At 37.7% G+C, this 14,093-nt stretch overlaps 1 protein-coding gene across 2 annotated transcripts in view; it reads right to left on the minus strand.

The window, feature by feature from the left end:
- The window catches only part of Vps8 (vacuolar protein sorting 8 homolog (S. cerevisiae)), a 211,019-nt gene that overhangs the window by 30,157 nt on the left and 166,769 nt on the right, over positions 1–14,093 (minus strand). The window contains exon 46 of one of the 2 annotated variants that reach the window (XM_005383304.2): positions 4,418–4,471. In XM_005383304.2, coding sequence (XP_005383361.1) covers positions 4,418–4,471 — 54 coding nt within the window. Of the gene's footprint in view, positions 1–4,384; positions 4,472–14,093 lie in introns of those variants that run through there. The other variant, XM_013513539.1, reaches the window with a different exon arrangement.

The raw sequence follows: 14,093 nt of genomic DNA on the forward strand, positions 1-14,093 counted from the left end.
CCAGCCTGGGCTACAAAGTGAGCTCAAGGCCAGGCTGAACTGCAGAGCGAGACCCTGTCTCAAAAAAAGACAAAAACAGAAAAAACAAAACAAAAAATCAAAAACAAATGAGTGCCCTTCAGATGTCTGAAGGCAACTAGATATCAGCTTCCTTACATTAGTATAAAAAGGCACTTGATTTGCTGAGATTTTCCATCCTGCCTATGCAAAAACACAGACCAAATCACGTTCTTGGTTTCCTTGATTTTTTTTTTTTAATCAGTAAAGGCTCTGAATTTCCATTTGGATAAAAGTCCTACTATGACAAAGATTCTAAGGAAGATGCACTGACATCCATCAAGGGCTTTCCCTTTGTTGTTTTTGAGGACTTGAATCTTTGCAGGAAAGAGTTAAGGGTGGAATAAAAAGGCAAATGAATATTTAAGCCACCGCTAAGTGATGGCCTAGATGATGATGCAGCTACCCCAGTGCTTTCCTTATTTTGTGTTTCTCTTGACTTGTGAAACTCTTCACCAGCCATTCTCAGGACCAGCCAGCTGAGACACTGTAACCAGCTGTCTTGTTGTTATGGAAACAGGGAAACAGCAGCTTGGCAAGACTTTTTCTGGTAAAAACAGAAAACAAAACAAAAATCCCTGCAATTCAATAAACTTCAGCAAGTGTAGTTGTCTGCATTCCCAACATGAGTACCAAGACTAGGAACTGGGTTTTAAAAATCTAACTTCACCAGAGTACTTGGAATAAAAGAAATAATCTCTAAATTCTTATACTTGAATATTTGAGAAACAGCAAATCAATTTCTCCACCAGTTTAGTCACCAGTGATGTGCAGATGTGCCAAGAGAAGCACTATATATTTCACTGACTTTAGTCCCTCTAAAGCCTAGCACCTAACTGAGGCTTGCTAAATATTTATTGGTTGGAACCACAGAAATATTGGAAAAGTTTTTCACTCTCCCATTCCCTGTATTTTGTATCTAAGCAGAAGTTACTCTGAGGAAACAACTATGAACGTTTCAGTGGCACAACTGGCCGGAGGAGTCTTTGGCCACAGTGCAGACATGACTGTGGAAAAGCTACTTGACACCAGGCAGTATCTCAGAAGGAACCAGGCTTCTGGGATTAATCTTTGAGACAAAATGCTATCTCTGGTGAGTATGCATATGACAGATCCAACTTTTGCTACAAAAGTCCCTCGAGGGTATTTATTTCTTCAATAGCTGAGCAGAGATGTATCATAGCTAAGTGGTCTTTGAAGCTGCCATCAACTAACTCCTTTCATCCACCTCAGCCATTGTCAACACCTCCCATTTGGATCTAGGCCTCGCACTGTACTGGACCACTGTGTCAATTTTCATCTGACAGCAGTGTTTCCTGACTTTTAAATTTCAGGTCATCCACGATTAAACAATGAAAAGATTCTGGGGAAGCATGTGTATCTTCTAACTTTGTAACTAGTCAATTAAGAAGAAATTCTATATACAGAAAATAAATATTATATACAAATTTCGTATACTACACATATCTATACAATAAGTATTTGTAGTCCAGAGATTTTGTAAATATCTATAAATGCAAACTGCTGTGAAAAGATACATGGGGTAGAATGTGTCATACCCTCTGACACACGGAGGTCCTCAAAAGTGACTGCTATGTGAAACACACGTCCCAAGAAGTTAGCAGAGCCTTTCAGAGCACTGCTCCTGCTCCCTCAGCAGGTGAATGCAGCTCTTGGCAGGGCTGGTGGTGAGGAGAGTCAGCAAACACTTTCTTCAGTTATGGGTCAACAGGGACTCTACTGCATCACCAAACGGCTGCTTCCTTTCTGTTTCTTACTCATGTCACTTTTGCAGTCTCTGTTTAACAGACACTACCGCTTCCATCTGTCAATGCAACTCTGGGAAGAGAAACTCTAGCTCAAGGATGAGAACCAGAATAGACAGGTAGATGTATACAGACAAGGGATAGGTAGATATATATACACATGAGCGTATACACACAAAGATTTTGTACGAGTGGGGAAGTACTAGGAGGTGCTGAGTGTCACGCTGATCTTCATGTAAATCTCCCTCAAAATACTAATTCAGAGCAAAGAGTAGGAAACTAGCCAAGCGAGGAATATGTGTCTGAATCAGCAACGATGTTTCATTTGTTTCTCTTCCAGTTATCACAGCCAGAAACCTCTTTTCTCCTCAGTCCCATAAACAACTACAAATCCTGTGGGATTTTCTTCATATTTCATGCATTCATTCATTCATTCTTGGACAACTGAGCAACTGCTTTCTTCTATACTTACACATACAATAACAGTAAGCAAAACTGATATGGTTCCTGCTCTCAGGACACACTTGCTCTAATGAGAGATGTATTTAAAGAGGCAATTTCAGTGCATCAAGGTGAGTACAATGATAGAGACTAGTTCAGGGGGCTATGAGCTCAAAGAAGGAAGGACACCCTAACTGATACTTACGCAGAGTGGAAGGAAGAATTTTCTGGGCAGGGGCAGCTAATATTGAGTTGATTCATTAACACAGCCTAGGGTTAGGAACTTTTTTCTTGCCCACACAACTGACTTATTTTTTAAATTAGCCTTTTTGCCCTTATACTTACCTTTAGTAGAAACTTATCCTCAAGATAAAAAGCAAACTTCACAGACTGGGGCTCTCTGAGGTTTGGATCTCCGTTCATCTCTTGCGAGACCTTCTCATGCTTTTACACTGAACACATACACAGCCTCCCCTATTTACTCCATTGTGCTACACTCACCCCATCTATCTGCCTGGGAGACTTTGTCCTTCATTTTTCAAAGCTAGATCAAGCTCTTCTTCCTCTGGGAAGCCTTCCTTCACTCCCTGCACTGGCACAGGCGTCTGTTACCGTGCACATGTCAGGAACTACAGACACCATTAACAGCCTGATAATAAATATGTGCTATTTAGTTTGGGCTTCAACTCTGGTGGTCAGAGGCCCTAATTAAGAATATTTATTTCAGGAGCAGTGAGCTCATATGAAGTCCCTGAGAAAGCTACCAAAAGCCCTATAGCTCTTCATTTGTTGACCAATACTTAAGACTGTAAGTTAACAAAAAGCAAACAAACAAATCCTTTAAATCATTCAATTAGTGGCTTATTGATCAGTATTGTAAATACTAGAAATGAGCTCTTATTGATTAAAAGATATTCAAGATAGGTAGACTGGATAAAATAGATATAGTCCTGATTCCTACACAAAAAAGGCTTAAGTTCCCACTTATCACTCTGGCACTTAGGAGTGCCACCTGGGGCCACCAGCTCCAACATGTGCTTCCGCTATTATGTGCCACTCTCAACAGAAGCCCAAACCCGTGGGGCCACCAGATCTTGAACTTGAAACTCCAAAGCCATGAGCTAAAAACAAAGCTTTGCTTCAGAAGTAGTTGGTGGCAGGCACGCACTGGAGAAACATGAAGCTGAGGTATATGGGCTCACGCTAGCCCCTCACGTTACACGTGATGGTTCTGAGTGGCGGTGATCACGGCCTCAGACTTGTCTGTCCTCACTGCTTGACAGGAGTGCAAGCGCTTTTCATGTACAGAATGTACTAGGGTTATTCAGACAACATATTTTGTTTTTATTCTTTGCTTTTGAAAAAGTCTCAGAGGATTCCGCAGAGAAAAGGGACCTGTTTTGCCACACAGCTTTGAAGCTAAAAGCTACTGTTAGTCAACAGAACCAGCAAGTTGTTATTTTTGTTCTACAGTGCTTTGCTGACATGGATGGTGGCTGAAACTGTAAATAAAAAGGTAAAGGAAGAAAATGTTTCAGCTATCAGCAAATGAAAGATGGTAAGAGAAAACACAGCAGAAATATCAGTGTGTTTACATGTTTCAGTGGCAGTGTTGCAGCTGAGAGAAAATGGTTTCAGTCATTCTCCTGATGTCATCTGAGAGCTGCTCAGGTGAAGAACTCTCAGCCCGTCTGTACCACAGGGTTTACAGGCAGGCTGGGACTAAAAAGGCCAGATGACAGGTCTGGTCTACGCACACTTACTAAGAACCTCTACATGGCATGTGCCGAAGTGTTTATATCTCTGACCAACAGTTTTAGACATAGCTATCAAGAGGGAAAGCATATTATTAAAAAGGATGACATAATTTTCCCTCAGAATACCTCTCACTGACAATGTACCTGGTACCGAGGATGGGAATTCTAGAACACTGACAGTCCTCAGTTGCCAGGAGACAGAGCTGGGTCCCAAACCCCACTTGGCTTCTCTGGAAGAGCCAAGTGGTCCTGGCAACATGTCATTAAAGCATCCAATCAGAAGAAACTTCTGACAGTATTAAGATGATTAAATATCACTGTCATTTCAAGAAGATTGTTCACGCGAGGAGAATAAACACACAGAAGGAATTTTTTTTTTTAAACTTTAAAACTCACCTTCTTAGCAGCAGGATCTCCTCTGGACTGATGGTATGATGGAGACATTTTTACCTGGAAAAGAAAAGGGCAAATATTTTCAATATTGACTTAGTTAATAGCTTATGTTTATTTGATTCACATTCCATCAATTCAATCAGGCTTGGGCTGTAGCTCACTGGTAGAGCACTTGATTAGCATGTATGAGACCCTGTGTTTGATTCCCAGTACTACAAAAGAAAAAAAAGTCAAACCAAACAAAAAGCAAACCCCCAAAACACTGCATTGGTATAAGAGAGATAAAACATTCTCAGAGGAACAATGAGTAGACTTTATATTAAGTTCCCTCACAGTTTTTCTAGAGACAAAAAGTCAGTAGTTATCCAAGATAAAAATATGATTAGAGTAAGAAAAATGGAAGAGATAGTCCAAGATGGTTTCAATCAAATGGCATGGAACTGAACAGATAAACAGCCGCAGTGGTACTGTGAACAACTGAGGCAATAAGTAAGCAATGGGCGGCATTTTTGCAGAGGTAAGTGAGAAGAAACGAGTTTTCAATACAATAATATGGACGAATCTCAAGTAATTACACTGAGTGAAAGAAGTCAAAGTATACATATTTTATAGGTCCATTTATCCAAAATTCTAGAAAATGAAAACTAATCTATTATAACAAAAAGCTAATCAGTGGTTGCCAGGGAACTGAGTACATTTTTGATGGTGATGGATAGGGCCATTATCTTGATTATGGTGATAGATTCATGGATAGGTAAGTACATCTGTCAAATCTGTATACTTTATTTATTTATGGTTTATATTAATTACCATATTACCTCAAAAGGCACTGTAAGAAATTTGTAAGATGCAGCTAAAACAGCAGTTAGAAAGAAATTTATGGCCTTATAAGCTACCTTGGAAAAGAAGAAAAAGCCTGTGTTTCCAATGTGAGAAACTAGAAAGAGAAGACCAAAATAAGTACAAGAAAAGAAATGAATAGAAATCAGTGAACCAGAAAAACAAAACAGAAAACACTAACCAAAAGCCAAAAGTTGGTTCTCAAGAAAGATCAGTAAAATTGATCATAAACTAAGTGTAAAGGATAGCTTTTTAAAAATTTTTTTAAAACTTTACAAAACTTAAAGAATGAACCCAAGATGATATAAAAAATATGAACAGCTTTATTAAAGAAACTGACTTTGTTAAAAACTATCTTTCCACAATAAAAATTCCAAGTTCAAGGGCTGGGGTTTAGCTCAGCGGCAAAGCACCTGCCTGGCAAGCGCAAGGTCGTGAATTCGGTTCCTGGTACTGGAGAAAAAACAAAAAAAAAAAAAAAAAAAAAAATTCCAAGTTCACAGAGTTCCAGCAGTGAATATACAGTATTCCTATGTTAATATACTGACTAATGTATGAAATCAGAATATCCACTTATTAATTTATAAAGAAAAATATAATTAAGACTACAAATAATTCAAAGCTAATACCTGTCTAGAACAATATGGAAGAAATCCAAGTACTTGAAGAGCAATTGCACTCCAGGTCTCAGGCCTCTCCCAATCTGAAGTCAAATTAAAAACGCCTACAGTACAGAAGATGAAGATGTTTCCCATCATGGTCACACTGTCACTCAAGTAGGACCAGGATTTTTTGCTTTTCTCCTCTGACTTTCAGAATAACTTCAGAAAACATACCTCAGCTCAAAGATCAAAACTGCTGGCTGTCCAGATTGCTCTTTCAGATTTAGCAGGTCTGCAAAAATTAGACTTGACAGTCCTTGCTGCAACATACTGTGACATTAATACTCTGGAATTCACTCCAGATGTATGATGTAGCTTGCGAAAAGTGATCCAATTTTAACTCCTGCTATGCTCTTTTTGAAAAGGGAGAAAACAGATTTTCAAAGCAACGTAGATATTTAAGCTTAAAAAAATGACCTCATGAAAGAATCTGCAGACTTTTTAAAACAAGCCAAGAACTAGATGTGGTGGTGGACAATTTATCTGAGAAGGCTGTTCTCTGGAGATTAACTCAGAGAGTGTTTGATGTGGCAACAGGAATGGTTCAGCATCCCTCATGAAAGGTCTTATTTTTCATTTAACAGGACTCCTTCTGGAAATGCCTCAGGCAGTGCAGCTTAAAGGAGACACTTTAAATCCAGGTGTGCAGACACTAGGTCTGGGGATATGGAAGATATATGGAGCTATGGCCTAATCACGCTGAACTTTTGTGATCTTAGTTAACAAAATGATTCCTGACTTAAGCAATTTGAGCTGAAGTTTAAAAACAACAGGAAAACCCTCTGTACCAATTTGTTTTTTTTTTTTAGAAACAGTCTTGTTATATATACTCATTTCACCATTGAATCTTTTTCTACAATGTCATTCCTCATGGTTACAAAGCAGTTCATTCATTGTGTGAAACATGTATAACTAAGTTAACCAAATGAGAGCTACTGGGGTATTCTGGCTGTTTTTATTAATTATTAAAAATGCTATCACAAGCATCTTGGTACATAATACTTGGTACACAAGCTTAATTATTTCCATTGGACTCTTGTAAGTCTTTGCTTCAAAGGAGTGTAAACACCTAAAAATACCTATTACAAGTTTTCTCTTAAGAAGATGGGTCTGAAAAAATTGTCCTATAATTCTAAAATCCAAAAAATTATGAAACCAAAGAACATTCTGAAACGGTTATGGGATGCTGCCTGAGTCCACACTGGGACTGTTGTATAATATATAATACATACACCGTATTACCTTTTTTTTAGCACTTCAAAGGTGCCAGTGGCCTCCATTTTCTTAAAATCAGAAGCAACTCATCATTCTTGTTTTATCTTTGACTCCTGTTAAGACCTATATATGTTTGGTTTCGGCAAGTTCACGATGACTAGGAAGTGACTGGATATGTTTTTTTTATTTATCCTGCTAGATTTTATATTTTTCTTACTAGGCTTTTTGGCTCTGTGGGTTAATGTTTTTCACTAAATTTGGGAAAATACCAGACACTATTCAGTCACATTTCTCCAGACTCTATCTACTCTTTCACTCCATTATGTTCTGAAACTCTAAATACACACATGCAATGCATATGTGTGAACACACACACATGCATGCACATGCTTCACACACCAAGTTTCTTGATATTGCTTCACAGGTCACACCAAAAACTCTCCACTTTAACCCTTTTTGTTTCTTTGTTTCAGTTATAATAATGTCTATTGAACTGTCTTCAAATATAGTGGTAACATATTTTTCTGTTAAAAATTTTGACATCTAATGAAAGTTTTATTTTTTATTTTGGTACTGGGAATCAAACTCAGGACCTTGCAATTGCTAGGCAGGTGCTTGTGCTGCTGAGCTACATCCCCAGCCCTGAAAATTTTAGATACATTTTTTAGCTCTACAATTTGCACTTGATTTTACTTCACTGTTTCTATTCCTGTGCTGACAGTTCCTCATGTGACTAGTTATCCTGCTGATCCTTTCCTCTGACTCCTTTAACATTTATTTCCATTATAAACTCCTGAACTGCCAATTCTAACATCTGGATCATTCACAGGTCTGCTTGTACCAGTGCTTTTTCTGTTGACTGTAGTTATATTTTCTTTCTTCTTTCTTTTGTTTCTATGATAATTTGGGCATTGGCTATACTAGAGAGGATTTACTTTAGCTCTCAGTCTTGGAGGAGCCCTTGATCCTAAACTATGGTTCTTTAGCAGTTTCAACACAAAATTTGAGGTATGTATCAATCTCTCTAATATAGCACAGTTTACACTTCACACTCAGCACCAGACAGCTTCTCAAATCTGCTCAATTCTTTCATCTTCCTGATGTTATTTTGTCCTGGTTTTCTTGGAGCGGTGTGTTGAATTCAGAACTCTGTAAAGAGAATTTGAGGCTCCATCTTCTTGACACTCTCCTTTTTGAAGCTCCGCCTTGAATTACAGATGCTTTGGTAGTCGTAAACTTTGACTTTTGTTTTTTCATTCCAGCAAGAAAGCTATTTCTGCTCAAGCTCTTTTTCTCATACACCAAGATAAACCAAGAAGGGCTCTAACAAAAAGCTGACTAACTGCAGCTTCCTTAGTTTGCTTCCCTTCATTCAAGCTTTGTGTTCCCAGCAGTTTCTGCTTGCTTCTTTCTTGTTGCTCTCTAAACAATTTTTTAATTGTTTAGAGCTTATAATTGCCAAGGGCTTATAACTGTTGTTGGCAATACAGATCCCTCTGCCATTACTGTTACTGGAAATAGAACTCTATTACACACTGGTTTTGGACTCCCACTTGAATGTGTATATGGCCACTTGAAGTTGCTTCATAGCTCACTCATGCCATTCATTTCTTTCCACTTTTTCCCTGTTTGAGTTGAGAAAGTTTCTACTGCTATACAATCAAGTCCACTTACCATTTCTACCGCAATGCCCATTCTGCTATTAACCCTTATGTAGTATATTCTTCATTTCAGAATTGGAGGTTTAATCTCTAGATGTCCTATTGGGTTTTTCTAACTTTAAGATCTTTATTCAACGTGTTCTGTCTTCTAAATGTCCTTGTCTACTAATTCTACCATCTGTGTTGTGTTTGGGCTATTTCAAAGGAAATTTTTTTTCTCCTTACAATTTATATTTTCCTGCTTTGTATGCCTGGTAATTTTCAATCAAATGCTCAACACTGTGAATTCTACCTTGTTGGGTGTTGAGTATCTTTTTTTTTTTCTTAGCATATCCTTGAGCTCTGTTCTGGGATGTGGTTTAAATATTTGGAAATGGTTTGATATTTTTGGGTTATACTTTTAAGCTTTGCTCATGGGATGAAAGCAGCAGTTAGTAAAGGGCTAAGACCCTGTTTAGTTCTTTCAGTGTCCATGTGAACCTGGGATACCATTCCATCTAACTCTTGGGTGGTACTCTTTCTGAGCTCAAGGGGTTGTCTCGCACAAGTGGGTCAGTGCTCAACTTACTCCGTTATGACTGCCTTTCTGTTTCTCTTTCTCGCGCTCCCTCCTGCTCTCATTCGCATCCCTTCTGTCTCTCATTCCCTCTCTCACTTCCTCTCCCCTTCTTCTCTCTCCACCTCTGTGGTTCTCTCCTGTCTAATTCTGTGTCCTGTGAGCTTCAGCTACTTTGGTTTTCTGGACTCCTAGCTTTATCTCCTTGACTCAGAGTCTGCTGGGCTCTGCCTCAGTTCCTTCTTTCTAAGTCATGCCTTGGAAACTTCCTCCAGGCAATAATTTAAGTATAATCTTAGGTTTTACATCATTTATTTCCTTGGCTTTCAGGGGTGACTATCTTTCATTACCTGATGACTAATGTCTTAAGAACTGTTATTTTATGTATTTTGTTCATTATTCCCCACAAAAACCCCTCCGCATATTACTTTTCTAAGTCCCCCCACCAAAAAACAATTCTGGATTCTGAAGAATATCTGGCTACAGGACCTAAGAGTAAGGGATTGTGGACTTACACAAATATGCATTCTGACTGGTAGTGCATAAACATGTCCCCTCCAATCCTTATTCTCTTAAATTATTTTCTGTTACTATAACAGAGTACCACAGACAAGGTAAATTATAAGCAACCAAAGTTTATTTGGTTCACAGTTCTAGAGGCTAGGAAGTCCAAGACGGAGGGGCTAGGTGTGGTGGGTGCTTTCTTGCTGTGTCACAGCACAGCTGAGCACATCATACGGGGAGAGTGAGGGACAGTGCTGGTTCGGCCCTTTTCCTCTCCTTGTAAAGCCGTGGTCCCATGATGGGAACCCTACTCATGATCTATCTAATTCTAATCACCTCAAAGCCCTCCTCCATATACCATCAATATACGAACCTCAGGATTAAGCTGCTAACACATGAACTTTGGGAGACATATTCAAACTGATATAAACACAAATGTATTTTAAAATGTGCAAGTTTAATACATATTTTTTAAAAAGTTACCAGTTTAATAAGTTAAAAAATATGTCATGTTGTTATTTTAATGTGCATTTCTTTGTTCACTGGTAAAATTGAGGTTTTTCTTTTACACTGTACTAGGCAATAGAATATGAGTTTTTTTTTAAGCTTATATTAATATCAAAGCCTTATTTCTACATAAAGACTGAAAACACTTTTTTGGTAGTAATGTCATCCTTAGGTCTTTTGGACACAGCCTTTTTGTACCACATGGTGATACACAAATTTGTGGAACATTAGGTGTCTGTTACACGGTTCTGCAAAAGAAGCAAGCGTGGGGCTGATAAGACAGCTGTGGCTGCCTATCTACTTCCCATAAGCATTCACTGGACTGTGCCACTCCCTTTGTTTTAAACCTTTCTAAGAATGAAAACCAGACTCTACTCAGGCTTTACCTATCTATTGCTTCAACCCTGTTCCTTGTTATTTTCCCTTTCAGTCAGTATGTGTTCCAGATACTGATTTTTTTTTTTGCTTCTGGGGGTCTTACTGGGGTGCCAAGGCTGGTCTCCTCTGCCTTAGCCTCCTGAGTATCTTGGACAGCAGGTGCACGCCACCATGCTTGGCTCAGCAACTAATCTCTTTTCAGTTCCTTAAATAAATCACTTCTCTCCTCAGATCTTTTGTGCTTTCTAGTCTTTCTTGCCTGAAATGTTTTCACATGGCTGGTACCTTTGTGCCCTTTGGGTATAAGCTTAAAAGTTATTTCTGTAGACAAATATTCCCTGCCCATGTGACCCAAAGTAGGCTTCCCTTCCCTGACCTTCTCTAAAATGATCTAATTCTTTCCCCTCGTATCAGTAATATGTGTATCACACATCAAAAACTATATTAGACATAATGGTTGGTTAATAAATTGTCTAGCTCCCTTATTGAGGGTAAGTTAAGCAATAGTTCAACCACATTTTGTTGTTGTTTTTCATCAATGTATGTTCAGTACTGTACCAAGAACGGTATTTGGTCCACAGTTGGCGTGCATTCAATTTTGGCTGATGCAATGAATCACTGAGTACTAGGGTAATTTTCCAAAATTACTGGAAAATAGAAAAGTCTGCTCAAAAAATATCATTTATATTAGGATCACCAATCATCCTTATGCTCTTCTGAGACACATTAATTTTCATTTAATTTACAAATTTAATTTAGGAAGACATCCTCTTGAGAAATGTTGCTGTTACCAAACAGTAAAATCTCACTTTTTAGGATTTAATTTGAATTTAGCCTTTTTTTAATAACAGGAAGCTAAAAATGGACAAATGAAAATAAGGCATTAGTAATATCAGTGTTTCTATTTCATTAAACAGCATGTATACCAAATCTCCAATTTGCAGCAGGAACTCAACATAAATAAGCCGTATGCAATGGTTAATAGAATGTTATGACTACTGAACATAAATATCACTTACAGAATAATTACTTTGAAATTGTAAATACTTTCCTCTCACATTATTTATAAATTTACCCCCAAAGACAAAACATTTTCTTAGATAAAAACCATGAAACAGAACAAACACCAAGCACTAGGGACAAAAACCAACTCATTTATTTCTCTCCTTTTGTGACTGTTAAAAGAATGAATGGGCAGCAATATGTATATTTCCAGTTAACATCCTTAGATATTTACATATAAAAACACACACACAAAAAAAAACCCTTATGGCAGTGCTCCAGGCTCTCTAATGGTAAGGGCTACTTTGGAGCAAAATATGTTACGGTTTTCCTAATGAATGTTGAAAGGTTTTGTTTTTAGAAGCTTAAAAGAAATAACAACTTCAATCCTTCTGATACCCAACAATGTCTTCACCTATTATTTGTGCTCTCAAGACTTTAAAATGCTGTCAACAATGTTTAAACTGAAATCTAGTAAATTATAAGTTTTCCTTGAATTTATATCAAGCTGCTTACTGGCCAACTTGTTTTCTTTAAAAATTTAATAGCAAATTAATTTCTTTTAATGCTTATTAGGGCCAGTGAAATGGTTATTTGCTATTATGAATTTTGTAAAGGAATAATAGGAGATGAAAAATATCACCTAAGTAACACTTATTAAAATAAATAGAACCTTGAATGTTTCAGACAAAATTAGTTTCTCCTGTGTATTTCATCTGTGGGTAATATTTACAGGAAGCAAAAAGACAATCAGATTTGCAAGGTATGCTCTGCAGTATTGAAAGTTTCAGACTGAGTGGCTATAAGTCTAGGGAATTTGGGGATGGGGGAAAAGGAAGGAAAGTCATTTGGGTCATTTCTCCCATTTGTACGAAATTAAAGTCCTTATTCTGACTTTAATTAAAGTCCTTATTCTGAGAGAACAACTCCCATTGTAACTGGTAAGCTTGTTGGTAGGCAATGGATATCAGCTGCTAGTACACAGTGTTGTACATACTACCATACATACTGACTAGAGGTGAAAAAGTGGGTGAGATAGAAATGACAAAAGGACTTTATCTGCCAAGACCTCAGTTCTGAGGATAACAGTTGCAATCTGTTGAGGTGGAATCAGAAATTGAAGAAGTAAAAAGCTATCATTATCATAAGTCTTGGAAGAAGATGAAATAAAAAGCTATTTGATAGAAGGATCACATTGCAAAGGCAGTGGGATGCTTCAAATGCGTTCCTTATTTTCTGAGTGTAGAGGGAACAGGGGGCAGCTGACTGGCTGTGTCAGCTGGATGTCTGAGTCCCTGGGGGCCTCCCCAGGGTTCCCTCCTTGTGCTGTGTGGGAACCTAATCATACCAATAGCTTATCAAAGGAAATTGAGAGCAAAGTAAATTTTCATGGAATAAAGTTTAATGATACTACAGAATCAATATTTTAAGTTTTCTTATAATTGAAATGTGAATGGTTCATGGTGAGACATCTTAATTAGCATTGCCAATGTGGCATAGATGTTTACCAAGTTTTAATAAAGCCAGAATGACAAAAACAGTACAAGCTGATAGCAGGAAAACTGGGAGTCCTATGAACTTGTGTGCAAATATTGATCCTTTTTTTCTGAGCTACAAATAGTTCTCTCTCTCTGCCTGTCTCCTCCCCTGCCTTGCTCTCCCTGTCTAGTGGGGCTTAAACCTAGGGCCTTGCACATACCAGGCAAGTACTCTACCCCAGACCTTTAAAGAAAGGCAATAGAAGTAGAATGGTTAAACACTAGAAAAAAACAAAACTGAAGGATTCACACAACCTGGTTTTCTACAAAGCTATGATATTAGAGAAAAGGCTGATATATAGATCAACAGAACAGAATAGAAAGTTTAGAAATAAACCTGCATATACATGGTAAATTGATTTTTTAATACAGCAAAAGGCAGTTAAATGGACATCCACATCCTCTATAAGAATTAATTCAAAATGGATCTGTGGTTGCCAAGAGATGTGGTGGGAGGCTTTTGAGGGAGGTAATAATAGTGCCCTATACCTTGACTGCGGAGGTGGCTGTCAAAATTCATAGAAGGTGAATTTTATGATTTATAAAATATTTTTTTAAGAAGAAAGAAAAAATCTGCCTTGGTGATGAGTTCAATCTATGAAGAAAGAAAAAAAAATACCTAGGTGGTAATATCCAGGCAATGAGACATAAATAATTATGAGTTAGTTATTGAATGGAACATAATTGAGGGAGGAAAAAAAACTAGAATCCCAAAATGTAATGCCTTAAGTATCTACATTTTAAAAAGTTCACCCACTTGCATTTGGATATAGTCTAGAATATGCTGGAAATCACAACCTGTTTTTCCTTTCCTGA

Source organism: Chinchilla lanigera, unplaced genomic scaffold (assembly GCF_000276665.1).
Source record: "Chinchilla lanigera isolate Chin_1 unplaced genomic scaffold, ChiLan1.0 scaffold00019, whole genome shotgun sequence".
NCBI classification, from domain to species: Eukaryota; Metazoa; Chordata; class Mammalia; order Rodentia; family Chinchillidae; genus Chinchilla; species Chinchilla lanigera.